Source organism: Maylandia zebra, linkage group LG16, assembly GCF_041146795.1.
Source record: "Maylandia zebra isolate NMK-2024a linkage group LG16, Mzebra_GT3a, whole genome shotgun sequence".
Classification (NCBI taxonomy): domain Eukaryota; kingdom Metazoa; phylum Chordata; class Actinopteri; order Cichliformes; family Cichlidae; genus Maylandia; species Maylandia zebra.
This window is the reverse complement of record NC_135182.1, coordinates 16,171,901-16,198,812: the sequence shown is the minus strand read 5'-3', so window position 1 is coordinate 16,198,812 and position 26,912 is coordinate 16,171,901. Positions and strand designations below refer to the sequence as shown.

The following is a 26,912-nucleotide window of genomic DNA, read 5'->3' as shown; positions in this document are numbered from 1 at the left end:
GATCCTTATATGACTTTTACACAGTCTCTGTGGGAATGACAGGCCACACATGAGTGATATCACTACAGTTAAACACAAACATATAGTATGCAGTAGTTACTCGGTTATTTAGCACACGGAGCGTCTTCTCTGCAGTCCCTTCTGCTGAGCGTTGATTGTAAAATTGCCTTATGGTGAATCAGCAGGGGTCGCTGTGGAAATTGCTCTCTGTGGCAAAGTATCCCCGTGTTATGAAAGCACACACGTGAGTTTGTAAACACGAGATAGAGAGAGAGTGGAGGAGGACGGCCATTCTCCCAGCTCAGTAATATGAGGCCTTCTTACTTTCCTTTGGCGCTGTTTGCCAACATCCTGTGTCTGTGTGAGAGCTACACCCTCAGGAGCTCCGTGTCCTGGGTGGTGTCCTCCAACGATGTGGTGGAGGACGGAGACTTGTCGGAGGAGGTCGCCCCGGCGCTGCTGGTGGACAGTGCGGGGCTGTGGAAGCAGGCGTATCCGTCCTCCAACGTCCTCGGAGACAGCGTGGAGAGCCCCGGAGAGCTGGTCAAGCCCGAGGGCGACAGTGCCGCACAGCTTTCCTCTCGCCTGTTTTCATATCGGTTAGAGAAGGTGAAGAAGTCCGCCAGCAGCACTCCTCCCCCGCACCAAGACACAGCAAAGACTGCCAGATACATATCTCATTACAGTGACTGGGGGTACCTGGCCACCATTTCCACTCAAGAAAAGGTAACGCACACAGAGGGGATAGTGGTCCCGGTTCAGGATTTCTTTGCGCATTTAAGCGTAATGGGACAAGCTGAGGAACACGCCCATGTTCTCACCATATTATGAAAAAGATACCCCTCTACCTTTGTGCGTGGACCCTTTGATTTTACACGAAACACGATCAGCTTTTTAAATACACTGATGAAGATTTGAAGAAAATTCACCAGTGAAAATCAAACGCATATGCAGGAAATCACACCGAGTGACAAGTACTGAAAATAGCCTTAAAAAAATCTCCTTACGCAAGACCAGAACTGAGATCAGCCCGAAGTGCCCTTGGGATACACCCTGCGTATGTAATGTGAATTTAACTGAGAAATAGCTTCAGTCTAATGGGTGAAGCTCTGCATGGATGGGTGTCCTTCTCGAGCTTCTCCCATCTCAACAAACGAGCTCCATCTGTTTGTTATTTTAAAATGGAGCTCATGAATTTGCTGTTGCACTAAAAACTCTTCCGAGTGATCTCAAATATCAAAGCTGAAGGCATAGCTGTTCTGTTAAGCTTTTGGAAACTGCTGATTTCTGGAACTGATTGGTTGTCATTGGGATATTTCATGTAAAAACTTCATTACATTTTTTAGGATCACGTTTATTTCATTTTAGTGTAATTTTATTGGTTTTATGCGCTAAAATTTACTTACTTAAAACAAGCACAAAGGATCTGTGTTGCTTAAAACCTATGTCTTTATAAATGCATAAAAATATAAGTTTCTATATACTGTAAAAATATAGCACATTTTTTTATGTGTGTGTGTACAGATCAAAGGTCTTCCTTTTGGAAACATCTTCTCAGTGAGTGATGGACCACTGGACAACAGCACTGGAGTCATCTATTTTTATGTGACTCCAATGGACAACACTGTGGCAGACCTGAAAAGCAACCCCTATGCTTCTCTCACCTTCTCAGAGGCTGAGGGGGAATTCTGCAGGTAATCTAAATGTTGTTCTGTGGGGGGGAAAAACACCCATCTATCTGATTATTGAGATCCTCTAGCCAGATGCTCTTAGGTGTTGATTTAGACACAGAGGGGATTGGCCTTTTTTCACTCACAGCCTCTAGACTGGCACTTGATAATCGTACTGCACAGTCTATGCAGTCTTTAAAGTCCCATATTAAAGCTCACATTTTTACCTTGGCTGTTAATTTCAGTTAACTTTGAGTCTCATTAGGTATTCTTGTGTTGTTGCTTCTGTCAGTTTGTTTTTAGTCACATTTTATTGTATTTGTTTTTTTTTATGAGTTATTTTATTGTATTTATTTTATTGATCGCAGTTTTTGTCTCGTTTGCATTTGTAAAGCATGTTGGTCAACCTTGTCGCTTTTAAATGTGCTGTAGAAATAAAATTGACATTATTGCTCATTTAATAAAACACAAAGTGAAATAACAGTTTTAGATATGAAAGAAGCTTTCTTAAAAATATGCCCTAATTACTTCAAGAGAAAGATCATGGATGTAGTGAAGCAGGACATGCAGAGGAGGATGGAGAGGTATAGAGTGGCAACCCTTAAAGAGAGCTGCTGAAAGAAGATGTTTTGAGCTTCAAACAGTTTCCACAAACTAGTTGACACAGTAATCTTGGGGATTTTGGGACAGTTTGCTTGTTTGGTCTAACCTCAGCTAAATCACTGCTGTAGCTTTCTGAAACACTACATACAGCTGTGTGTCTTGCAATGTTGAATGCTCTCCTGTGTGTGTGTGTGTGTGTGTGTGTGTGTGTGTGTGTGTGTGTGTGTGTGTGTGTGTGTGTGTGTGTGTGTGTTCTTTTTAAGGCAAATGGTGTACGATCCAGAGGATCCCAGATGTGCTCGACTCACGCTCACGGGCAAGATGATCGAGGTGGCCCCGGAGGAGCTTGCGTTTGCGAAGGAGGCAGTGTTCTCAAGGTAACAGAGCATGTAGAACAGGGGTGCCCAATCCCGGACCTCGAGAGCTACTATCCTGCAGCTTTTAGATGCATCCCTACTCCGACACAGCTGAATCAAATGGTTTGATCTCTTCAGCATGCCATCATGTTTGGCAAAGGCCTGATAACAAGCCATTCATGTGATTCAGGTGTGTGGGAACAAGGATGCATCTAAAAGCTGCAGGACGGTAGCTCTCGAGGACCGGGATTGGGCACCCCTGATGTAGAAGATGTATTTTCCTTAGGGAAACACCATTTGGCATGCGTGACATGTATCCTGATATTTTGCACAATGTTTCAAAGGCATCCTGTTATGGCAAAGTGGCCAGTGGGACACAAGTGGTTCTTCATGAAGCTGGAGTTGATTCAGATCTGGCTGCAAGACTGGGTCGGGGGTACAACGCTCATTCCGCTGGAGGACTACTTTAAAGCTACTCCTTTCTGAGAATATCCCTCACAAATGCTATCTGCCCCACAGATATCACTCCAGTAAGGTGTTCGCAAATTCACAAAGCAGAATGTGCAAAGAATGTTTTACATCTTGTTTAAAATCCTGTTTCAATTCATCTGTAAGGCAGGGGTTGTTCTTCATGCCTACATTTTCTCTTCTTTCATATCTTTGTTTGTCACACAAGATCAGTTACTTGTGTTTGATGCGTGAATGTATTTATAGTCAATAAATGACTTAAACTCCTCACATCTGTGAATGCAGTTTGTATGAAACATAGATTGTTTGTTGATTGCATCTTGGGTTCACACTAAGATGCGTTTTCTTTAAAGAAATAAAATTAATATTGTGCATATTATTTAAAGTAAATATAAATTTGTTGTCTATTGTTAGTATTAACTGATTCACACTCCTAAACCTGTCATTTTCATTTTTAAACAAATATGGTGATTGTGTTATTAACAACAGAACATAGAAAACAAATCTAATGTTTAAATTGAGATATTTTACTGCTGCATGAAAAAAACCAACTCATTTTGAATTTGACAGCAACTTGTTTCAAAAAACATTGGGCAGCTACTTTTTGCACAGTTAAACCCTTTTAAATTTCATATTCGAATATGAATATGCTTCTTGTAGTTTAAGTCTTATTATTTGCTTGCATTATGTTCTGCGTTGAGAGGGTGCCAGCTGAGGTTGCATACAAATACAAGCTAAAGTTTTGGGCACTAGATGGTGCACTTAATGCGTGTTGGGGGGAAAAAATAGCCGGTTGGTGGAAAAAGCACAAGTTTGACATTATAGAGTTTTCTAGTAATTTCACAACAATTCCCACGTCAATAATGCTGGTTTATTTTATTTTTTAGGTTTCATCTACAGTGGGGGGTTTGAAACTTAAAAATGATTGTGTTAAAGTTGGAGTGAGAATTTAACAGATTTTTTTTTCCAGGTGCAGCAATGATAGCTTTAAACAAAGATATGAAAATACCAGTCCTTTCAAACGCCTGGAATGACTGCATGCTCGTCCCGTCGTGAGTTGCACCACTGTTGTCGACCACAACAGTGAGTCGAGTGAGTGCTTTATTTTGAAGGTTCTTACCGGAAGCCCAGTTTGCATATACTACCGTATGGGGCACGTTAATTTCCCTAAAAAAGCACCCAAGGTAGACCGGTTTATTTATATAACATGTAAAAAAAAATCATTTGCGCTTGGTTAATTTTAGGGGTTGTGTTAATTGAGGTGTGCCGTAGAACTCCTCCGCGACAGTCAGCGCAGAATGAGCCCCCTGTCCGCTTGGCTTTAGTTTACCCGGGTGGTTTCAACTTCGTGTTAGCTCGTCAGCTAAGTAGCTAACAGACGTTCTGTCGCAGTATGCGGGTCGACTAGCAGTGACGGTTAAAACTTGGTTGTTTTGTGGAAGAGGCTCAGTGAGTTAGCCGCACTCTACCGTGTTTATTTGTGTATGTTTTAACCCTGCTCTCCGTTAAAGCGAAATCAACGTGATTCGAGGCGTAGCCTTTAGGACACCGTCAGCGACCCACCAGCCTATCCCGGACGATCAGTAGTCACACTGTTGAGATGACATCTACTTGTAACTTGTAGCTTAACGGCTGGCTTTGAAAACACTATGGATTGTATTGGCAACTAGTTCGTTCTTTTTAAACCCACAATGTAAGCTATATTGTCTCACAAACAAAGCAGCCGACTGATAACCGATAGGCTAGGTTAGCACGTATGTTTTTTTAGTCCCGCGAACAACGAAAAGAGAAGACGCTCCGACAGGGCTACAGCAGCGCCCTTGTTTCCGTGCGGAGAAGTCGGTGTTCACCCTCCCCGTTAAGCGGAGCGTTTTTACGGGTTGAAGCACCCTATGCCCGTGCCTACGCCCGTCTCCACATCCTGAAGCCAGAGAGAGAGAGAGACGGAGGGAGGGAGGCAGTGGCAGCTCCGGGGTCCCCGACACTCAGCCGAGGAGAGGCATCGCTGAAATGAGATGAGGCTCAGAAATGGAACTGTGGCCACTGCACTTATCTTCTTCACGTCTTTCCTTAGTCTCTCTTGGTATACAGCGTGGCAGAATGGCAAAGGTAAGTTGGACATTTATGTCATCTCGGTTATCCCCCCCACCCCGTATAAAAAAATGTCAGAAGGATCGACGGTCTCTAGACGAGGCCTGGTTAACAAGCTGGCAGGCAGAAAGCTGAAGCATGACCAGCAAGCAGCATGTCTTAAGACACAGCAGGTGAAGTCACCCATCCCGTGGAACTGGTTTCAACGTGGTAATGCGTAATAACCCGTGTTATTGCTATAATAAATGGATGGAGTTCTTTTGTTTTAAGCTTTATTGTGCCCCATCTCCTGTCCCAGTTAATCATACCCAAAGTGCTGTTTCCAGCCATCCTCACTAACTTAGGGATAATCTAGTTTGCCCCTGCCAGGCAAAACCTCTAGATAATTACGCCATTCACTAACATTAGGTTTCTGCATACACGTCTTTTAATGACTCTCATCTGAGCATTACATGTCAGGCATCTGTGCCTGAGCTTATTACACAAGTGTGGCTGTGTTACAGTACACAGCTTATGGCTGAGTGCTTACTTTCCAGTGTGGTGTGGGCAGGAATATGGGCCTTGGTCTTGTTACCAGCAGGGTGTAAATAATTGCAGCCCGTATATAAATTTCAAACCAGGGATTCAGGTTGTGATTACTGCAGATCGTATCAGCTTGATGAAATGTTTTCTTTTAAATGGAGCAGGCTCAGACTGGTGATTATATGAAAGTGGGCGTATGGGGGGGTAGAGGTTATGAGATGATGCCACCATAAATGTTGCACCTGTTGATACAGTTAGTAAGTCTGTATGGGATAAAGCTATGGCAGGTCAGTCTGTTCAATTTGACAGTTGTCACAAGCCAACAAAATTATAATACTGGCTCCTGGTCTTTATATAAATCCTTAACATGTACTGTTTAATTGTGGCTCACAATGTAGATGATGTGCTCACCTGTACAAATTATAAACCATTAAGGTTGCCATTAAAAATACAGTGCATGTGTCCAACCATGGTTATCCAGTAGCAAGTGTATGAGACAATTTGTTATTTTAAATTTGACTTCACACTTATCCACAAACCATCTCCACATCTCATCCCTGTGAACACAATAACTCAGCTGCTCTGTGAGGATATTTCCTCAAACTTGGCAGAAATAGTCTTGTATGCATGGATGAAGTGAATGAATATTTGTGCTCTGACAGAATAAAATAATGAAGTCACAACTTTTTATCCCAAAAGGTCACCTTCAATTTGACATAATCATACCCTGTATGAATACGTATCTGGACATTATACAACGGCGTAACTCAGGAAGACAAAGGTTGACTGTAAATAAATGTAGCCTGGGGTGGGCGGTTTAATTTGTTCAAACTTAAAATAAATTTTTTGCTTCTCAATTGGCTAAAATAACAGAAAAATACACAGATTTATTTTAGATAGTTAAAAATAGTTTTAGTTAAAATGACATTTTCCCTTCCCATTATCACCAACTGCGTACATTTAGGTGTTTGTCTGATTGTTGGAGTTTCACTTTTTATTTGTTATTCCAGGATTTTTACTGTACAATGAAAAGCGATTTGAGATGACCGTTGCTGTGATTTGGTGCTATATAAATAATTAAAATCCCAAATAACTATTTTGAACCTGGTAAATCTGTGATTGCTGCCAATAGTCTTCAATTGTAACACTGAAATTGTGGTAATTGAGTATTTGGTTGCGAGCCAGGTGTGCTTTAGAATTTGTAGCTTCCTTGCAGCAACACTCAAATCTGACATTTTTTATACTGTTATTGCCACAACTAAGTGTTCACACTGGGCTTTATTTGTGAAGCTTGTAAATACCTGCAAGGAATTTGACTTTTGTGTTACTCACAATAAAATCACTCCCTAATTGTAGACATACAATTAGAACAAGAAAAAAAAGCTCAGCAAAGTTATTTCCGGTGATTGTTCCTGTTTCACACATTAAAGTCTTAATATACAGTCAACGTCTGTAATGAAACAGAAAAATACAGATATGAAAATGTGACCTGTCTGGCAAGTTGAGCTGATAGTTCTGTTTTTCCTAGAGTCTTGTGGTAATGAAATCCAAACATTGCTCAGTATGGAGTTATTATAACATAGATTTGATCTTGTCCTAGAAGGAGAAGAACTGGTGTCACTTAAAACACAAACCATTAACTTAAGGGCGATCGTGGCTCAAGAGTTGGGAGTTCGCCTTGTAATCGGAAGGTTGCCGGTTCGAGCCCTGGCTTGGACAGTCTCGGTCGTTGTGTCCTTGGGCGAGACACTTCACCCGTTGCCTACTGGTGGTGGTCAGAGGGCCCGGTGGCGCCAGTGTCCGGCAGCCTCGCCTCTGTCAGTGCGCCCCAGGGTGGCTGTGGCTACAATGTAGCTTACCATCACCAGTGTGTGTGAATGGGTGGATGACTGGATATGTAAAGCGCTTTGGGGTCCTTAGGGACTAGTAAAGCGCTATATAAATACAGGCCATTTACCATTTTATTGTATTCAGCTCGGCCTTCGCAGCGGCAGTTAAAGCTCTATGCTCAAAACAAGGATCCTGAAACTGACCTGAACTCCGCTGTTGTCAGTTTTATTACAGCGCTTGTGACTTTCTTAGTGTGAAAACATCTTTGTAGACGAGGGCTACACAGACGGATGCAGTAATGCTGCTATTTAAAGAAAAATGCTTTGAGCTGAAAGATCTCAACATGCTAGAGCTTAAAGGATCCCTGTGGAGCATTTGACCTCTGTGCTTTTTTTTCTTCTTCTTCTGAGTGGCTCCCTGTTTTTGTTTGTCACATGCACGAGCACGAGTGTGTATGTGCAAGACCTCTCATGCACAGTGTCAAATACAATTCACACAAGTCCACTCATCTATGGTTGCAGGAAGATGCCAGGAATGTGCCAACAAAGGCTGGGAAAAACAAGATTGCCAGCTAATAGACGTGCATGTAAACGGATGTTGGTTTTTAAGCTTTATTTGTGCCGTGGTGGCCTGGGGTTTGTGTGTTTGCTTGCAGTTTTGTATATGAAACAAGCTCTTCTTTATGCTTTGTTGGCAAATTGGCCTTTAATGTGATTGTGCTTTTATTATTTGGAGCATTCCTTTCCTAAATGCCGTCTTTGTGTTGAAGTTTTGTTTATGTCTGCATATGCTAAGCTACAGCGCAATAACATGATCCTGAAATAGGGGGGAAAAAATGCATATTTTAAAGAAAATTAGCCGTGACTTTGTTGTTTGTGTGCATCTGTCTCTCGTGTTCTATCTATTGTTAAAAACACCAAACTGTGGGAGTGGGACAGATAAAAGCTATTTAGTTAGAATTAATAAAAATAAATTGTAATTAAAAGCTATATAGCACTTACATGTACACTTAGATTTTTTATTTTTAGAAAGTGATCTAATCACTCAGGCTGTATAATATTTATCAGATCTGTTCCTATAGTGCATTTCATAGTATTAATTCTCCTGATTAGTGTGTGGCTTTTACACGTGTCTTTAGGTATTTTATCTTGTGTTTCACTGGCTCATGGTCTCTGTCCTTTTTCTTATCTTAACACGTGATGCTTTAGCACAGATTGCTTTTCTGTTTTTAATCATATTTTTTATATCATATTATTTCTTACTGTGGGAATAAATGGCTTTTACTCTTAACTCTGGCCAATGTGAGCACTTCTAGTGTTGAACATGAACTCAGGCAGTGAATAATTTTAAAAATGTAAATGTTCAAAACCTCTTTAAGTACCGGTAAGTGTTTTTCAGTGGACTGGGTTGTATAGATAAATATTTGTAGCTCAAAGAGCAATTTCTTTATTGGAGTAGAAAGATCAGTTGTTTTTTTTTCCCTCTTTTTGTTTTGCATTAACCTTTGCTTCTGATAGCCTGTTCTGTTGCTGGTCACTTGACTGCTGTGAATGAGCACTGTGCCAGTCAGCTGTCCAAACACTCTATGGTGAATGACTCTCCAGAATGTGTACTTCTCTGTCAGTCTCCTTCTTTCCCTAGTGAGAAGCTGCTCTCTACTATCTCTTTGGTTATATCTCAAGTAGATCAAAACAACAAGAACAAGCTAGATAAAGACGAATAATATAGGTGAGCTTTGAGTTGCTCAAACAGTATGGTGAGGTCCTCTCTTTTTGTGTCAAAGAAGAAATGCGTATCCACATTTCTGTGTATTTCCTCACAATGAGCATGTCATTGTCGTTTGTTATCATAAATGGGTAGGGCTTTGCAAATATATATCATTTCCTTTCCATCCACAGCAAAGTTCACACACATTAATAACAACCTTGTTTGTCATGAACCTTAGATATGATACCATCATTGTGATTGCCCCCACATGTTGCTTTAAACATTTTTTTCCATTTAGTATTTTTTTTCCTTCAGGCATAGTCAAATCAAGGGGCCTTTGTATTCAAAAACTTTACATTTAGGGTGTTTATATAGTTTAATGCAGTTTTAAATACTGTTGGAAGAAAGGAAAATTAAAATCCTACTGATCTCTGTAAATGATTTAATTAATTCTGCTTGGAATATCTATGGAGGGAAAAAAACAAGTGATTTTTATAGTCTTTATAACTTTGTCTTGCATTTCATTCCTATTATTCATTCTTGTAGTATGTGACAGCAGTCTCCTTGTGTTAAGACATCACATGAGGAACTTTAAAAGCCATCTTTCAGAACCATCTGATCAGTGTTGTTTTCTTTGAAGGAAGTTGAGTGTCTTGGCTGCTTTTACACAGTTGAAGTTACAAAAATTATGTGTTGCAGATGTTTTAAAAGCACTCAGTGTTTCATACAGTTGTTTAGGACGTAGTCCGTTATTTTGAGACTAGGATAGTGCCAGTTCTGTGCTTATAGTTTCAGCAGATTCGGTCAATCTTCAGTGTCACGCACAAAACACCCTTTAGTTATGGAAATGTCACTTCCTCCTTGCCTTCCCTGAGTGCATTCCCCTCCCCTCCTCATTGTTTAAAGGCATGACTTCTTCCATCATTGCATCAGTCCAAACACAATGGGACAAAAATAGCTTGTGCTAAAGGAGAAAAAAGCAGGCAGATTCTATAAGGTGGGCTAGCGATGTAGTTTATTAGTTTGATTGGGAGAAGATACGGCTTGCACATTTTGGTTCTTCTTTGTGATATCTGGCTGTGTGTGCAATTGTGTGTGTTTGCTTTTTGGCTTTTGGACTTTGTGAGGTAGGGCTGTCTGCCAGACAAAAGTAGCCTGGAAGGAAGAAGAGTATAAAGACTAAATCTTAAAAGAGGGAATAGAAAAGCCTGAGGTGGGCTCTTATTGTGGAGAGAAAAGGCAGATAGTGCTGACATAGCAGAGAAACAGTAAGATGCTTTTTTTTGTGGAAAGTTGAGTGTTTCTTGGGGGGGTGTTGAGCCTACAACTAACTTTCAAGATCACAAAACAGGCCTTTATATTTCTGAGGTACATAGCATTTTATTTTTTAGATATTGCAAATCCCCGATTGTCCTTAACTATAACATACACGTAATTTAAGCGTTGAGCTCACCCTGAAAGCACGACTCACAAGCACGACTGCAGTGTTTGCTACAGTCATCTTGATATCTTTCCACTTCACCCTGTAGTCCACTGATTACTGGTCAGACTACTTTATCAGATGCATTATAATATAAAATACACTATCATTTACCGTTGCCAAAGGCGGTGTTTTCAGACTAAATCTTTTGCAGTGCCAAGCTCGTTCAGTTTATTGTCATGTCGACTGTAGCACTGAATCTTAATAACATTTGAGAAGAGGTTCCAGTAAACATTTGCTTGAAAAATGAATTGATTAGACAGCAGAGTGTTTTATGTTAGTCAACTAATCTGTATATCAACATATTCTTTCAGCCCCCCAAAAAGCTTTTAATTGACTCGAAGGTTCAAGTCCCAATGGATATCATTAAAAAATTGATTGGACACGACTCTGAAAGTGGAGTTTCCAAAAAAGAGCGCTAGCCTTGGCTGAACGTGGCCTTACAGCAGCCAAGAGGAGGCAGAGGAGTGGAAGTGAGCCGAGTAAGGCTGTGCTCTGAGTTCAACGCTGTCAGACAGCACGATCTTCCATTAAGAGAAACGACCGGCTGCCAGAGTTTGTCATGACTTTTAGCACAATGGAGGGAGAATAGTGGGTGGAGGTCAGGAGCAACTATGAGGCCATGGCGAGGAAGCAGAATTGAAAATATGGGTGGGAAAGTTGCCAAGGGGGCAAACATTTGTCTGGCTTTTTCAGATACTAATTCCCTACAACTTTTTTTTTCTTTTAATCCTTCATTTTAGTGAAGTGAAATGGGCTGTGGTATTAAAAAAACACACACACCAAAAGGATTAGAGCTGTGCCTTCTTTTTGTCTTCTAACATTTGAAAACTGCTCAGGTAGTATCACTTGCCTACTCAAGGCTTGACTTGCAATTCTTGTCAGAAAAATACTGCAAAAAATCTATACTACAACTTTGTGTTTGTGTGCCAAGTATTTTTTGTGTGGCTGTGTGTGTGTGTGGATGTGCACAAACTGTTTAACCCAAAGATGTTTTAACTGGTGTTAACTAGTGTCACTTGAAAGTAACATCTGTTTGATCTGTTATTACCCTGGTATATATAAAAACAGAGCAGACCAGCAACCCACATATCATGCCTAATATGAATGTGGTCAAAACCTAAATACTCATAAGTTGTGCCAACATTCGGATCGCGTTTAAGCAAAGCCACAAAATTTTGTAATGTTGCCTCTCATGGCATCTGCCTCAGTGGATTTGAATTAAAGCAATCAAAATGAGATTTAAGTGTCGAGTTTTAACTTTATTTCAATGGGATTGACAGAAGTACTGTATTAAGTGTTTAAAAATGTGCTTTCTGTATTGTCCCCAAGTCCTCAAACTAACATTTTAGTATTAGTACATGGCTTGTTTCCTACACTCGTGAGCAAATTCTTTGCCATCAGTGGCTCATATCTTGAACTTGTGCAAATCACCAGATGTCAGGTTTCCTCCCCTGAGAGTATGCCAGGCATCTTATGCTGCTATGTTTTAGCCTAATGTAGGTAACTATGTAAGTAACTATGTATAATCAACACAAAAACACTCGGTCACCAGATTGATTTGGGTATTCATTTGTTTGTACACAAATCATCTTTTGATCCTGTTGACATGCGTATTTGTCATGTAGAAGGAGAGCCGTTAAGTTTGCTTTGACGATTTATCACACTGCTGTATTATCAGACATAGACTGCGTGTAATTTACAATTTGACCATATTCAGTTACTGATGGCAACAATCATGCCAGGTTTTAGTGACAATCTTTGTCGTGCTTGACAGTTTAGTTTTCCACTACAACTTCAGAATTTATGAACAACTTAAGTGGGCTAATGTTATCTTATTGGATAAAACGGTTGTTGACAGTTTAAATTTTAGAAGGATAATTTGAAGTTGAATAAAAAGTAATAAATTACAGTAATTGTTATTGCAAAACTCACCGAACCGCTAAACGTTAAAAATTGCAGTATTATGGTATTATGAGTAAAGTATTGTGATAATATTGTGTCGTGGGGTGTCTGGTGAGTCCCACCACATCACTGTTCAGATCTGGCTAAGTCCTTTGTCTTGCACACAGCAGCTGCAGTATAGAACCACATGGCTGACAGGTGCACCACTGCAGGGGCTTCATACATGCATAATGCAAGTAGACATGCTTTTACCAAAGACTCTTCAGTTTGTTATGGTTGTTGGTTGTATAGCAAAATATGAATGAAAGCTAAAGTGCTTTTAAGGTAAATTAGCAACTGTGTAGAGACTGAATGGCCTGTGGGATGCTGCCCTTGGTTTTGTGGCATATGTGGATAGCCTATAATTGTACGCTGCTCTGTGGTTGGTATGGCACTTGTATACTAATGCTATACTGGTTATTCACCATTTTGTATTGCATGTAACTTAATAAGGGCTATACTTTCAAGGGAATTTTTGTTTTTTAGGAAGCAGTTCCAATGAAAACGGTTGATGGATGGATCCGTTTTAACAACTTTGGACAAGGCCAGACATGTTCACAATACTGGCAGCACTCAATGTTTAGACCAGGAAGGTGACTAGATAGAGCATGTTGAAGGCAGCCCATTTCGCCTACTTGCTAGCAATACATGCATCTAACTATTAGCTGTGCTATTTGCACCTCGACACAATCTGTCATCACAGTCTTTGTGCTAGGGAGCTGTCAGTGTTATCCAATCTCAGGAACTGACGTGTCGGGTAAAGGTTGTGATTTTGTATATAAAAATGGTTTCGTTTTGAACATTAGTAGCAGGGAAGCTGCTTTTGTACTTTTGGTCCACAACCATATTTCTTTTTCCATTTCATTGGAAAGGGTTATATCCCTAAACTGCAGAAAATAAATCCAAACCATTACTATAGTGGGATATTGTGATGTGTGTGTGTGTGTATGTGTGTGTGTGGGGGGGGGGGTCTAACTGCACACACATGTGTAACTGTGTTAAATTACCCTTTAAACACAATTTCCTCTTAACAGCTGTTGTATCATCCTCTAGCTGAGCTTGTTTTGAGCAGAATGATTCACGACAAGCCTTTCAGTATTTCGCAGAGTCAGTTTCCACAGTTTCAAAAGCTCCTTTTATCAGCACAGAGTTTATCCTGTGTATGGATTTCTTGATTATTCCTTTATAAATGGTAAATGGCCTGTATTTATATAGCGCTTTACTAGTCCCTAAGGACCCCAAAGCGCTTTACATATCCAGTCATCCACCCATTCACACACACATTCACACACTGGTGATGGCACCAGTTTATACATGATTGCTGTTATTAAGTGCTGAACTGGGCTGCTGTGCCTTTCACAGTAAAAATATGCTTTAACAGGTGCATCTACATATAATGCACTGCAGTTCTCGTACTGGTGTGGACATAAACTGGACAGTCTCCTCATCAGCACTCCTGAATTCGCTGTTGGCAGCATACATCAGCAAGGGAAAATCAGGTCAAGGACAGCATCACTGTGAGGGCTTTTGATGAGCTAATAGACAGGCTGATAAAACTCTTTAACACTGCAGTGAGCTCAGGGATGGGTTTTTATGAAGTGTTTCTTAGCACTAAGATCATCCTTGCCCTCACTTAAACTGATATGTGCAGGAGTTCTCTCTCTTCCTCATGAATTTAGTCAGATGCTTAAATTACTGATGGCAAGATAAGTAACAGCACTGTCACAATAAATTCAACAATTATCATGTCATGACTGTGACTCGCTAAGTGCTGCTAAACATTGTTTCCAAAAGAGAGTTTTGAGGGTTTTTTAAAAAAGAAATATAATAAACTGCAACCTTGATGTAACTACTGATATTCCTTCATTAAACTGTAGTTATTCCTACAGAACCAACAGTATGTTCCTCTTTCTTGGTTAAAAATAAAAATTAATAAAGTTTAACATTTTTGCTGCTTGACATTTTCTTTACTTAACTTCTTAAACCCCATGTGGTTTAACGGGATGTTATTTAACCTCCTAGGACCTGGCGTCCACATATGTGGACATCACATTTTGGGTTATTTAGACCAAAATACTCAATTTTGCTCTACAAGGGCCTGATATCCACTTACGAGGACATTATACTGCTACTGTTCTATCAAAATTTTAAGCGAATATCCTCATATGTGGCTCTCATTTTTCTTAGAAACAAAAATTAGGTTAAAAAAATCTGGTAATTCTTTGTTTTTACATTTATCAGGTCCCAATCAGCCGAAATATCAAAGAGAAATGAAAAATACATGCCGTGTAAGAGTTCGGGTCTTAGGAGGTTAAATATAGTTGTCAAAATTTCAGCTTAAAGCTCACAAAAACCATTTCTATGTCCACCAAACACAGCTAAATAAACAATTAAAGTAGCAGGTAAACAAATTGCACAAATGGGTGTAAACACAAAGCACCGATTCCCCTGTTCGCTCAACAGCATGCACGCAGACAAACGATGCCGCTGCTCTCTGAGGTTTCATCACGCTCCAACCAAAACATATTGAACCAACAGCAAAAAGAGACCAACTCTTCACATTTGAAAAAGCGTAACATGAATTCTGTCCTGCCTCAAAATTATTATTATTTTTGCCTTATTTGCTTGTTTACATACTTGAAGCATTACTCACTAGACTACTGTTGTGCATAATGTTGGCCTCCAAAAAGAGAGGCTATTTCTTGTTACCTAAGAAAGTTCAGCTTTCACAGGTGGTGTTAAATTGCAAAATGCCTAGCTACATTATTAAAAAACCTCTGTAATTTTGCTCTGTTTCACTTCAGCAGCATCAGTCTTTCCACAGTAAATGCCCATGTGTTCATTTGTAGTTTTCTTGAGTTTACTTTGTGTTACTTTAACACAATGGCACCTGCTGTGAAGTCTCACAAGTGTTAGCTTTACTTTGATAGCAAGATGGTTTACACACTTTGTAATTGCTGAAAAATACTCAATTTTATGCATATCATTTTCCAGCAGAAAGACCCTTGGGGCTTAAGAGGACAACTCATCACAGAGCATGGCTGTAGAAATTTGCAGCGCTGTCAGTTTTGGCATGAAGTTTGAAGTCTGAACTGTCTTTTCTCTTTTAATTCATTTTAACACAGGGTCCTTTTTGTGTGTCTGTCTGTGAATGTGAGGGCTTGATTGAGTTAGTTTTAAAGAGTAGTTGCCAAATTTACATACACCTATGATTCATCCAGCATTTCTCATTAATAAATAATATAAACCAAGCAAAGGAATCTAGGATGACAAATCAAGACGATATCTCACAGGAAAGGCCATTACAAGATACTGAAATATGAAAAAAATTGTATCAAAACATGAGGCAGGAATAAGAAAACAGAAAAAGGAGATCTTATTTAGTTCTCAGGCAGAGCGTAGCCCTACCCCCACTACCCATGATGCTAGAGAGCAGAGAGGAATAATGATATTTTATAGCTGTACTCCAGACCCCAGGTAGGTCTAATTATTTAATGCATCTTGTGCACCCGTCCTTCATCCAAAGGCTCTATAGCATGGCTGTGAAGTATGTCAACCATTAACCCTGTAGACCATTTGACCAGTAAAAAATTAAAGTCCTTTCTATAGATTAGGCAACATTTTTGAAGCCGGGGCTAAATTTTCTTTAACAGTAATGAGATGTGTAATGAAATGTCAAGAGGGTTGTGTGAAAACTGTCTGGCGTATATATGCGTTACCTACTAGGTAATGTACTTCCAAATAAAAAAAGACCCATAGTTTTACCACCTAATACAACTGTGGATGAATAATCCAGTTAAATAGAAACCTTATCCACACCTTGTCCCCCTTTCTGAGGTATTTGGTGTATCTTTTGTCTGCACTGTGGGATTACAGGTGTGGTTTCACCTCAGCAGACCTGGAGTCCTCCAGTCAAAGAACTGATGTGAAGATGAAAGTCTTGTTTTAGTTTGAAGCTGCCCTATTCAGGAGTATTGGACCAAATGACAGCATCTGTCTGTGTGTCTTAGAGATCAACATTCAGGAGGAACAACATGGTTCTGTGCAACAGAGTAGCCAGGCCAGAGTGGATGGACAATAGCTCAGTGAGAGAGAGAGCGATGGAAAGGGAAAGATAAAGGCAGGGGTTTTCTTTTTTGTTGAAAGGGCACGCTAAACCTATGAGAAGAAGAAGATCAGAGACTAGCCGACGCACGCACGCACACGCGCACACACACACACACACACACACACACACACACACACACACACACACAAACACAAACATGTTGCGTGTTGCTATCCTTTGACATAATGCTTTCCCTAGCCTCTTACCCTAACCATCAAAAATGAATGCCTAATCCATAACCCACATTTTGAGTCTGAAAAATGCCTTCAGACTTGTGGGGACCTGGATTTTGGTCACTGTGAGGCACAAATATAGTCAATTTCAGATTTTTGGTCCCCACCAAGAAAGGAAAAACCGGTACACACACACGCCAGATATTTTCTTTGTAGCCTCTCTCTAATCTTATAAATTTTGAAACAAAGTAAAGTCTTTACTGCTGCTTATACCAAACTATAGGACTTGCAATGATTGGCATAAATGTAGATTTTAACCAACCAACAGACAACTAAGGGTGTTCGCAGACTGACTAACTTGGTTAACTCTGTGCTTTAGTCTGATTGCACAATAGGAGGCATTTGAGCTAGAGAGAAACCTGAAAGTCAAGCTGGTGCAGAGTAAGCTTTGCACTGTGACTTCTGTATAATGTGGTCTCAGTGCAGTTTGCGGTGGACTTGGAAGTCTTCCTACACACCACTCAACTTCATTTGTTTTCTGAAAGCAAATGGACTGTTGTGTGCTGTTTGTGGGCGGCTCAAGAAGGGATCTGATCGATCACTTTCAGAGATGTTGATGCAAATCCTTTGTTACCGGTAGTTCTAAAAAAGCAGATGGCAATGTTATCTAAACCAGAACAGTCCCCATAAAATATAATGTAAAAACAGTAAACCTCGAAATACACACTGTCCTGCTGACAGTCAACCAGAATTAGATTTTCAGACACAGGTTTGACCGTTTCCTGTTAAAGCAAGGGGTCATCACCACAACAGTCCAAGAGCATTACCTGTCAGTCTACATTACATCATGTCATACATACGTCATCTGTAAAATGTCTTTGTGAATCGGAAATTTACCAGAGGTATGGATCACATGAACACAGATTCTGGTTAAAACTCTGAGGCTTTGTCAGTGTTGTATCAAGAATGTTTCTTACAGACAGCTGTTCCCTTTTTCTTTCCAGCTTCTTGTTTCAAACTCCTACACACACTACTCAAAGTCTGCCCCATGATGAATGATTAGAAAGACAGTTCTGTTCAGTTTTTCGCAGTAAATTACCTCTAAACTTCATGAGTAAGCATGGGGGTATTTCCAGTAATGGCGTGATCATGTGTTGGTCACAGATTTGAAAGCTGGGTTCTTTTGCAAGTTCTTTAGGTCCTTGCACCATCGGAGCAAGCAATTTTTTTCCTGATTTTGTTTTTGCTCTCGTTTTTATTTTTTTTTGTGGTGTCTCTTTTCCTTCCTCTTGAAACTTAAACATTCACCGACCTCTAAACCTGTTTGGTAAACCAATTCAGAAAATGATCAGATTAGATCTGTCTTTGCTGGTCAATTTAAAGGTTTTATGTCTGTAACTATGCACATATTTTCAGTTATTATTAACAAGCTTACCTCCTTGGTATAGGAATTGATGCCTGGGGTCGGCATTTACTCATTTTTAACATCAGTGCAGGTTCTTGCCTAGCTTAGCATTAGCATGTTGTCTGTGCAGATGTTTTCAAAGAGTGGAAGTTGTGTTAGCAAGTTGTGATTAATTCAGTGAAAAATTCATTACATTTCTGTATATTCTCACTTGCTAATGTCTCCTAATTTTTTCCCCTTCATGTAGAGAAGCTGATAGCGTACCAACGGGAGTTCCACGCTTTGAAAGAGCGCCTTCGTGTGGCAGAGCACAGGACGCTGCAGCGTTCGTCGGAGCTCAACAACATTCTCGAGCAGTTCAGACGCGCCATTGCTGAAACTAACAGCAGCAAAGATGCCCTCACAAACTTCTCAGGTAACAGAAGTAACTGTTTTTACTCATCAACATCCGGCTGAGCTTTCAGTCATTTGCGTGCAACAGATGTACGAGTGTTTGTGTGTAAAGTCTGGAAAATTTCAATAAAGCGTCACCTTTTATCTGCTCTGCATCTTCTGCTTATTGCGTTAAGCTTAAAATATCCTGCCCTTTTAGATGTTTTGTGTGATTATTATGACAGTGCTGTGGGAAAGTACCTTTCTTTGTCTAGCTCTAGACTTTTGAATGTCTCCACTCTTCAGGCTAGATTCCTAAAAAAAAAACAACAACCCCAGAAATAAAAAAACAAAACAAAACTCCTGCTCTTCTTGAGCACCACTAGTGTTAAGCAGGTTGGTGTTGTTCTGGCAACTGAACAAAAATGGGGAACATATTGAATTTTTACGTTAGTGCCACTTCACGCCCAAGCAAAACCAGCTTGTTGGAGTGGCTTAGCATCAGTTTCGACCTCAAGTGACTTTAGATTCATGGGCATGTGTTGGTTTCCTGTCTTAAGTTAGTGGAAATTTAATTTCCTCACTGATAGAAAGCTGCTAGACTAAAGTAACGTCAGACTTAAAATAGAAACTGAGTACAACATGTGAAATATTCTGAGATCAGGCTGTACATTTTCTAAGACGTACTTCATTTGTGAAATTTTCCTTGATCAATTTCAGATAGACAGACTCATCTCTCAAAACCACTAGGTGGGTTTAAAATCTAGGTGGGTGAAAGACAGCAGTCAGACAGAGAGATCCAATCATGTTGCTTATTTTATTTAGTTAAATAAGTAAGTGAAATTTGTTTTTGAAACACATTTATACATGGAAAAAAATCTGTCCAAAGGTGCTGTACAAAAGAATAAAAAGTGAGTAACGTACAAGATTACAAAAAAACCATGGATTAAATACAAAATAAAACAACATGGTCAACAGATTATGAACCCAAGAATGCCATAAAATACAAGTAGGTCTTTAACCTAGATTTAAAGATGGCAATATTTGGAGAATTTGCAGCTTTGTCAGTAATCCACATCAAAGTCATTTATTCTGAAGAGATGACGCTTCTGTTGCTTTTTTTCAGTCATTAAAGTGATTGTAATGGCAGAGATATGCTATCGAAGACAATCAAAATAAGGGATGACATACTCCCATCTCCCATCAAGAATATCATTGTTACATGATCTGTGTGTAAACAGTTGGGTCATGTCTCTTAAATGTTTCATGAAAATGAGGAAGAGCGCTTCACTTAATGTGTTTCTCTGTGCTTGTTTTCAGATGAGACACAGAAACTCCTGAAGGAGTTAGCAAACAGGAAACCTCTTCAGGTGCCAAATATCTACCACCACCTGCCTCATCTCCTCAACAATGAGGGCAGCCTGCACCCCGCAGTGCAGGTTGGTCTTGGCCGCACTGGAGGTGAGAAGTGCATACCTACACTGCAGATTCAGTTTAATGTTCCTAATTTACAAGGCTTTCTGTTTTGTTTTGTTTTTCTTTGCAATGTGCATTGCATGCTTATCCTGCATAAGCACAGCAAACCCTCCAGAGATCCTCATTACACCAGAGAGAAAATCAAGTCTCAACAAGTTTTCACTCTTTGACTAGTTCACAACAAGTACCCATCTGGACTGAGCTATGCAAAACAATATTTGCACAGTTGGAGATAATTGTAGTCCGTGTTTGATTTTTTTTGTAGTCTAACCGTTTAGATTCAAATAATTTCACTTTCACATTACCCTCCTTTGTTCCTCTGACTTATTTCTTCACTTGCTTACACATTTTTCCTGTTTACTTGTATAAGCCACCCGAGCTACATACATTCTGGGTTCTTATGAAAGAGCTTTAGAACAGTGTGAAGATGGTAATCAATAAACATGCCTGTGTGTATCAGCCCTGCCCCCGTGTGTGTCTGTGTGAGTACAAGGCGGATGAGTACCGTACATCCTGATGAGTAGGAACTGGAGAATTGTTGTTACTTTTTTACTTTCACTTATCTTTTTACTTTGGCTTTGTAAGTGTGATAGTTGGCCTGAGTGCCAAACAGTTCATTTGATGTTTTCACATTGCAGTTAATGGCTGGACAAATTTAGATTTAAGACATTTTAAAGGAAAACAAAACAGGGACAACTCGGAGAAATAGTTTACTTCTCTCTGGCTGCCTGCCAGGTCAGTGGTTAAGTAGCGGAAGGTATGGTGGCTCATAAGCACAAAGCTGATGGAACGCTAAAAGTACATTAAAACTAAAGCCATATGTTCCTTGATGCTAAACTACAGGAGAAAAGTTTAAAGCTGTTTTAATCTGCGTCCTTTGGCTGGTGAGAAGGTGACCCTCAAATTCCAAGTGCTGGTCAAATAAAGCACATGTTACATAATAAGGTACTACATTAAAGAAAAAAGTGCAAATTCTGATGTTGCCATCTCTTGGTTGTTACCACCCCATCTGATGTTTCACAGATTGTATATGTTACCTGCATTTTGGCTTTCTTTTAGACATGAGCCTTCCCACTGATGATGCTGAGTTTGTTGCTGCCTGTTGTCATCCTGTCACCAACTTTCCCCTCTAAAGTGCTGTCAGTTGTTTTCACTGGAATGCACAAATGAGCTGGAGTTGTTGCTGCTGGGAAGTAGTCGCTGATCTGTGCGGTTGGTGGGTCACAGAGACAAATGACTCCACACACGCTTTCTGCCCCTCCACTAACCATGCATGTCATATGGCATACTTGGCTGGCTGCTGAGAAGTTTTGTGTCACGATACCAACAATGCCTTTAATGCCCCTTCTTCTCTTAGTTTGTTATTTTTAATCTATCTTAGCTTTTTTTTTTTAACCCTTCCTTTTGTTTCTTTGCTACTCTAAGCATATCTGACATTGGGATAATTATAGCTATGAAAATTAGGACATGACACTGAGCGAGGATAAGAGATGAGGATGAGAGAAAGAAACCGTTGAAGGAACCTCTGAGACCTATATGATTGGAGTGAGACCTGCCTGAAATCCCTTCAGACAAAAGTCAACAAGAGTGTTACTGTAAAAGGAGCCGTGCCGGGTCACACATATGTAGCCTTTAGCAAGTCATCTGCTTGTCATCTTGTGCCGTTACACAATGACTGCTTTGTCCGTTGCTAAGCAACATCAGTTATACATTAGTATTTGCTTCTGCTGACCATCTATTTAACATGTCACAGGCTACACTTGAAGACCTCTTTTCATCCTTTTTTTCCAGAATGAGAAATTTCTTACAGTGATCTCTGTTGCTGCTCGGTTGTTGATCATAGGAAGTTATGTGTTTCTCTTAGCACACACGCTGTTGTTTTCTTCCTCACAACTGGAAAAAACAAAAAAGCAAAGTAAATTACCTCGAGGGCTAAACGTAACTTGCTTCACAGATCTCTCCGATACTGTTTGACGCTGCCCTGCTTGTCTCTGTAAACTAGGCGTGATGCAACAAAATGCTGAACAAACCACATCTTTGCATGTTTTATTCTTTGCTCTTTTGCCTGGATCACATTTTCATATAAACCATGTAAAGCGGTGGTAAATATCAAGTCTGTGTTCAGTGGGATCTTAGCTGGGATCGTAGTTCATTATTGTGGCTCAAGAGTTGGCAGTTTGCCTTGTAATCGGAAGGTTGCCGGTTCGAGCCCCGGCTCGGACAGTCTCGGTCATTGTGTCCTTGGGCAAGACCACCAGAGGGCCCGGTGGCGCCAGTGTCCGGCAGCCTCGCCTCTGTCAGTGCGCCCCAGGGTGGCTGTAGCTACAATGTAGCTTGCCATCATCAGTGTGTGAATGTGTGTGTGGATGACTGGATGTGTAAAGCGCTTTGGGGTCCTTAGGGACTAGTAAAGCGCTGTACAAAATATAGGCCATTTGCCATTTAACATTTCATTAAACGACACAAAACCAATTAATTTAGTGTTAGCTCTAAAGATTTTTAACATCCTGTCATATCTGCTTCAGTCATATCCACTTTTACACCAAGGACTGGGGTTCAGCCAAAGTCCTTCTAAAGAGCACATCCTGTCACTTGGAACGTCTGCAGGCAGTTATTTTGAAGCATTATCTAAATTAGCTGATGAAAAAAAAAAACAGTTCAGGGCGTGTGCAGATTTAAACCCAAGGCAAGTGTTAAAAAGCTTTTTTTTTTTTTTTTTTTTTTCATCTGTCAGGCTAAGTGGAGACAATGCTATGGCATAGACATGCATGGCTGGCCCCAAAACCGTGCCATTGGTGTTTACTGATCATGCCGATAGAAGCAGCAGGATGAATTGTGAAGTATACAGGGCTATCCTGTCTGCACAGGTTCTGTCAAATGTTGGAAAAGTGATTGGAAGGCGCTTCTCAGTAAATGGATAATGACCCAGTGCATACTACAAAACCAACCCAAGAGTTTCCATTGCCAAGTCAGTCATCTTATCTCAAACCCAGTACGACATGCTTTTTAGTTACTGAAGCAATAAAAACCTGTAAACAAGCACCAATAAAAGGTGGCTGCAGTAAAGGCCTGGCAGAGGATCTTAAGCGAGGAAACAGAGCACTTGGTGATGTCCATGGAGTCTAGACTTATTTATTATTATATTTGTATTCTATATGTATCCTCTAAATAAAAAAAAATAAAAAAAAGGGGGAAATGACTGAAATCCCTGAATAGGTCAATTAAACATTTTGGGAAGTTCCTTGAATTAAAGCTTGAAGGCTTCACTTTGTCACATATTGATTGGTTGACTTTAAAGTTCACTATGACAGTGAACAGAGGCAAAAGTAGAAAAATTGTGCATTTGTCCAATAAAATATGGCCATAAGTGTACATATACCTTTTGTCCCAGACTTGGAGAGTAATGGAACAAATAATGCCTTATTTGTAGATATAGTTGAAGACCTGCTTTTCTTATATGCATGCTCTGTCATACGCAGTCCTTTCACTGCTGTGCCAGAAGCAGACAGAAATGCTTTTTTTACATGAAGGAGATGAAAGGGTGCCAGAATGATGCGGGCGAGCTGATCAAGGGACATGGGGAGGGGCGACGCTGGAGTCGGGCCTGTTCGTGCTGCACTCGCATGCATTATCACTCATTCACTGTCTGCCATCCTCTCTTATTCTGCCACTCTCTGTCTCTTTTCCTTCCTCCCACATTCTCCTTTCATCCTCGACCTACTTTCTTGGTAGTGGTGGTGGGTGTCGCTATATGACATGGAGCTCCATGTGAAAAACACAAAGCAGAACTGGGACAGATTCTCCACGCTCTGGAGCAATCTCACTCTGCTCCTCACTTATCCACACCTCAAGTTTGTTTTATGCTTTTGTTGTAGCCCCTCGTGTCCCCACATTGGCTCAGTTAGCATGGTGCTCCCTACAAATACACCCCTGCATACACACAGGTTCATGCACATAACATGACGTGCACTTCAGTCATAATTTTTTCTAAGAGGTCTCTTGTAACTTTCATGAGCACTGTAGCTCTCTGGGAGCTCCCAGAGAGCTCTGGGATGTTTTCCTCTTGGACATCGTTGTACAGCTTATGTAAAATACCCCAAACCTCCTTTATGTGTGAACTTGGGATTTAAATGCAACATATGCAATATAGACATAGAAAGCTGAACATAAAAAAGGGGGCATACAGATGAATAGCCATTTTCGTGCTGCAGGAAAACACAAATTATTTGTCAGATAGCCAGCCTGATTACTTTCACACCAGTGTGGGCTTGCTGTACACTTTCTGCTCACTCATTTTATCATTATCATGTTCGCCAGAAAAGGTGATTCGTGTGTCCTTCAAAGTAAAATAAACTGCTTTCAGTCTGGTGTAGATATCGGCAAATATCTCGATAATAAAAAAAAACCCTGTTCAATATCAGCCATAAAGAGGTCATACAATTAAATTTCCTAATGATCTTAATGTTGTTAAGATATTAATAACAAATTTTAATAAATGTTTTAACGATTTAATTAATGTTGATCAGCTAAATGTAATGTTAGTTGATGTCATTTCTATTGTGGATGTCACGTCTCCTTCTAATTGAGGGCTCACTTAGCTTCATAATTTGTGACTGGTGTTTGTTTCTTTGTTTATTTTTAATCTTCTCCCAGCATATGTAGTAAATTAACTGATGACAGTTTAGGTTGGCTGCCATATATTAACAGACTGGGTTTACCAGCTTATCAAAATGTGAAATTTTGTTTTTATATTACCATAACTATAACTTTTAGATTATTCATATAAAGCAAAACCCTAGAATATATGAGGTTATAAAAGTATATGATTAAATCATCAGCTCTACTTTGTGGCTTTGTTTCCTTATTTCTCTTGGCTTTGCCCTGCCTTACTTTTTTATTTAATGATTATTATTTTAACTTTAAGAGTGTTCTACAGATCCAATGTTGAATTAATGTCACATAATAGAAGTTTATATATTATTTTAACCTATGTCTAAAGTCCACTAGTTTTTGCCTTCACACAGTAATTTGGGAAACCTTTGCCTTTGAGTTAGTGTTGATAAAGAGAACACAAAGCATGGTATTGCAGATGCATTACAAGCCGTCTTCATCAGTCATCCTTCCCACTGACATCTGTCATTGTGGGCATGAAGTGCTGTTCATGTGGCTTCAGGCCAGTGTTGGCCTGTTGTCTAACAGCAAACTTTATTTGGTTTTGGATCCACTTGATTAAACCGCCACCTCTGCAGCCCTGGACTCTTTTTGTTTCTCACCTGTCTCCGTCTTCCTCCTAGTTACCATGGTGATGGGGATCCCCACCGTGAAGCGGAAGGTGAAGTCTTATTTGTCAGAGACGCTGCGCTCGCTAATAGACAAGCTGTCACCGGAGGAAAAACTCGACTGTGTCATTATAGTCTTTGTTGGGGAGGTGAGATTTTCGCATTTATAAACCATGAGTCATAGCACCGTGTTCTGCACAGTGAAAGAAAAATTATTCTAAAAGGTCTCTGTCTGATATGTCTTTATGCTACGATCGATCCAGACTGACCTGGAATACGTTCACAGCGTGGTTGCTGGCTTGGAGAAAGAGTGAGTATATTTTTCTGCTTTTTTTTTTTTTTGATGGGTATAAACAAAAAAGTATAAATATTGTTAAGGACTGAAAAGACTGTAAATGCGTGTGTGTGTGTGTGTGTCCCATATTTGATGTCACAAATGGACTTCATTCCCCAGGTTTTCTACAGAGCTGAGCTCAGGCTTGCTGGAGGTGATCTCCCCACCAGCTTCCTATTACCCCGATCTCAACAACCTCAAAGAGACTTTTGGAGACTCCAAAGAGAGAGTCAGGTATGGAAGTCAGAGCTGTGACACTGAATGAGGGCAAAAATGTGATGGCAATTATTATGGAAACGGTGGAGAAATCAGCCCTGGGAGAATGAAATAGGGCAGAGCTGTGATGAGGATTGCAGAAAAACTATAAAGGATGAGTCAGGGGAAAGTAGGAGGGGAGAGAGCAGGCGAGAGCTTTTAGGTAGGTTGTGTAGGTACTTAGTATTCCACAGACATTTCTCAAAGTCAGATCAAGGTCATCAGCAGCAGCACCCTCTGCCTCTGTCTCTCTGTAGTGTTCAGCTCTTGTTATCCTCCCTACTCATCTTCGCTTTGTAGTAGGCTAACAACTGGCTTCATTAAAAATCTGTTCATGGTGCAGTTTGAGCCAACACTTGTGAAGACTTACAATACACACTTGAATAATAGGACTGTGTGTTAGGTTCATTTGTGGGTGTTTGTTAGCACTGATGCTTCTGATGGGGATATAAATAGTACAGTGTGTTGTTGAACATGCTCGCTGTGGTGTGTTGTATATTACACACTTATTTTCTGTGTGAGTGTGCATCCATGCCCTCAGCCTGTATCTTCTCTTGATCTTTTTATTAATAGTATGTGTATGTATATGTGACAGTGCATGTGCACCCTCAGGCACCTCCCACACAAGAACACCTGCTGCCTTCAGTCAATCTGCAACACCATGTAGATCAAACAATTAGTGTGACAGTTTGGTTCATCAATTATTCAGAGTCTGCTGCTGCAACTTTGTGTGTAGCCGAGACTACAGCTTTGCTTTCTGCATGTAAAGCAAAGTGTCTGACATGCTGCGTGCACATATATGATATTCCTGAGAAGAAAATACAATAATCTGTTTGTTT

General features: G+C 40.2%; 2 protein-coding genes across 3 annotated transcripts in view; both read left to right on the top strand.

The window, feature by feature from the left end:
- Positions 1-241: 241 nt before the first annotated feature.
- Positions 242-3,367, top strand: creg2 (cellular repressor of E1A-stimulated genes 2). The gene is made up of 4 exons (XM_004551312.6): positions 242-726; positions 1,525-1,694; positions 2,537-2,650; positions 2,974-3,367. Exons 1-4 carry the CDS (start codon positions 310-312, stop codon positions 3,113-3,115), a joined length of 843 nt encoding a protein of 280 aa, XP_004551369.1. The 5' UTR covers positions 242-309; the 3' UTR covers positions 3,116-3,367.
- An 864-nt stretch (positions 3,368-4,231) lies between these two features.
- Positions 4,232-26,912, top strand: part of mgat4a (alpha-1,3-mannosyl-glycoprotein 4-beta-N-acetylglucosaminyltransferase A) — a 29,454-nt gene continuing 6,773 nt past the window's right edge. For both annotated transcript variants that reach the window (XM_004551311.6, XM_076874830.1), the window contains exons 1-6: positions 4,232-5,206; positions 18,605-18,772; positions 20,050-20,190; positions 25,500-25,633; positions 25,748-25,794; positions 25,939-26,052. In XM_004551311.6, the coding sequence (XP_004551368.1) occupies positions 5,113-5,206; positions 18,605-18,772; positions 20,050-20,190; positions 25,500-25,633; positions 25,748-25,794; positions 25,939-26,052 (698 nt within the window). In that variant the 5' untranslated portion in view covers positions 4,232-5,112. The remainder of the gene's footprint in view (positions 5,207-18,604; positions 18,773-20,049; positions 20,191-25,499; positions 25,634-25,747; positions 25,795-25,938; positions 26,053-26,912) is intronic.

What these genes read in the sequence shown, in the direction of transcription:
- creg2 (XM_004551312.6), top strand. Translation starts at nt 310, where the DNA reads ATGAGGCCTTCTTACTTTCCTTTGGCGCTGTTTGCCAACATCCTGTGT. An exon ending in CCATTTCCACTCAAGAAAAG is followed by an intron (nt 727 to 1,524) that starts GTAACGCACACA and finishes GTGTGTGTACAG; the next exon opens with ATCAAAGGTCTTCCTTTTGG. An exon ending in GCTGAGGGGGAATTCTGCAG is followed by an intron (nt 1,695 to 2,536) that starts GTAATCTAAATG and finishes GTTCTTTTTAAG; the next exon opens with GCAAATGGTGTACGATCCAG.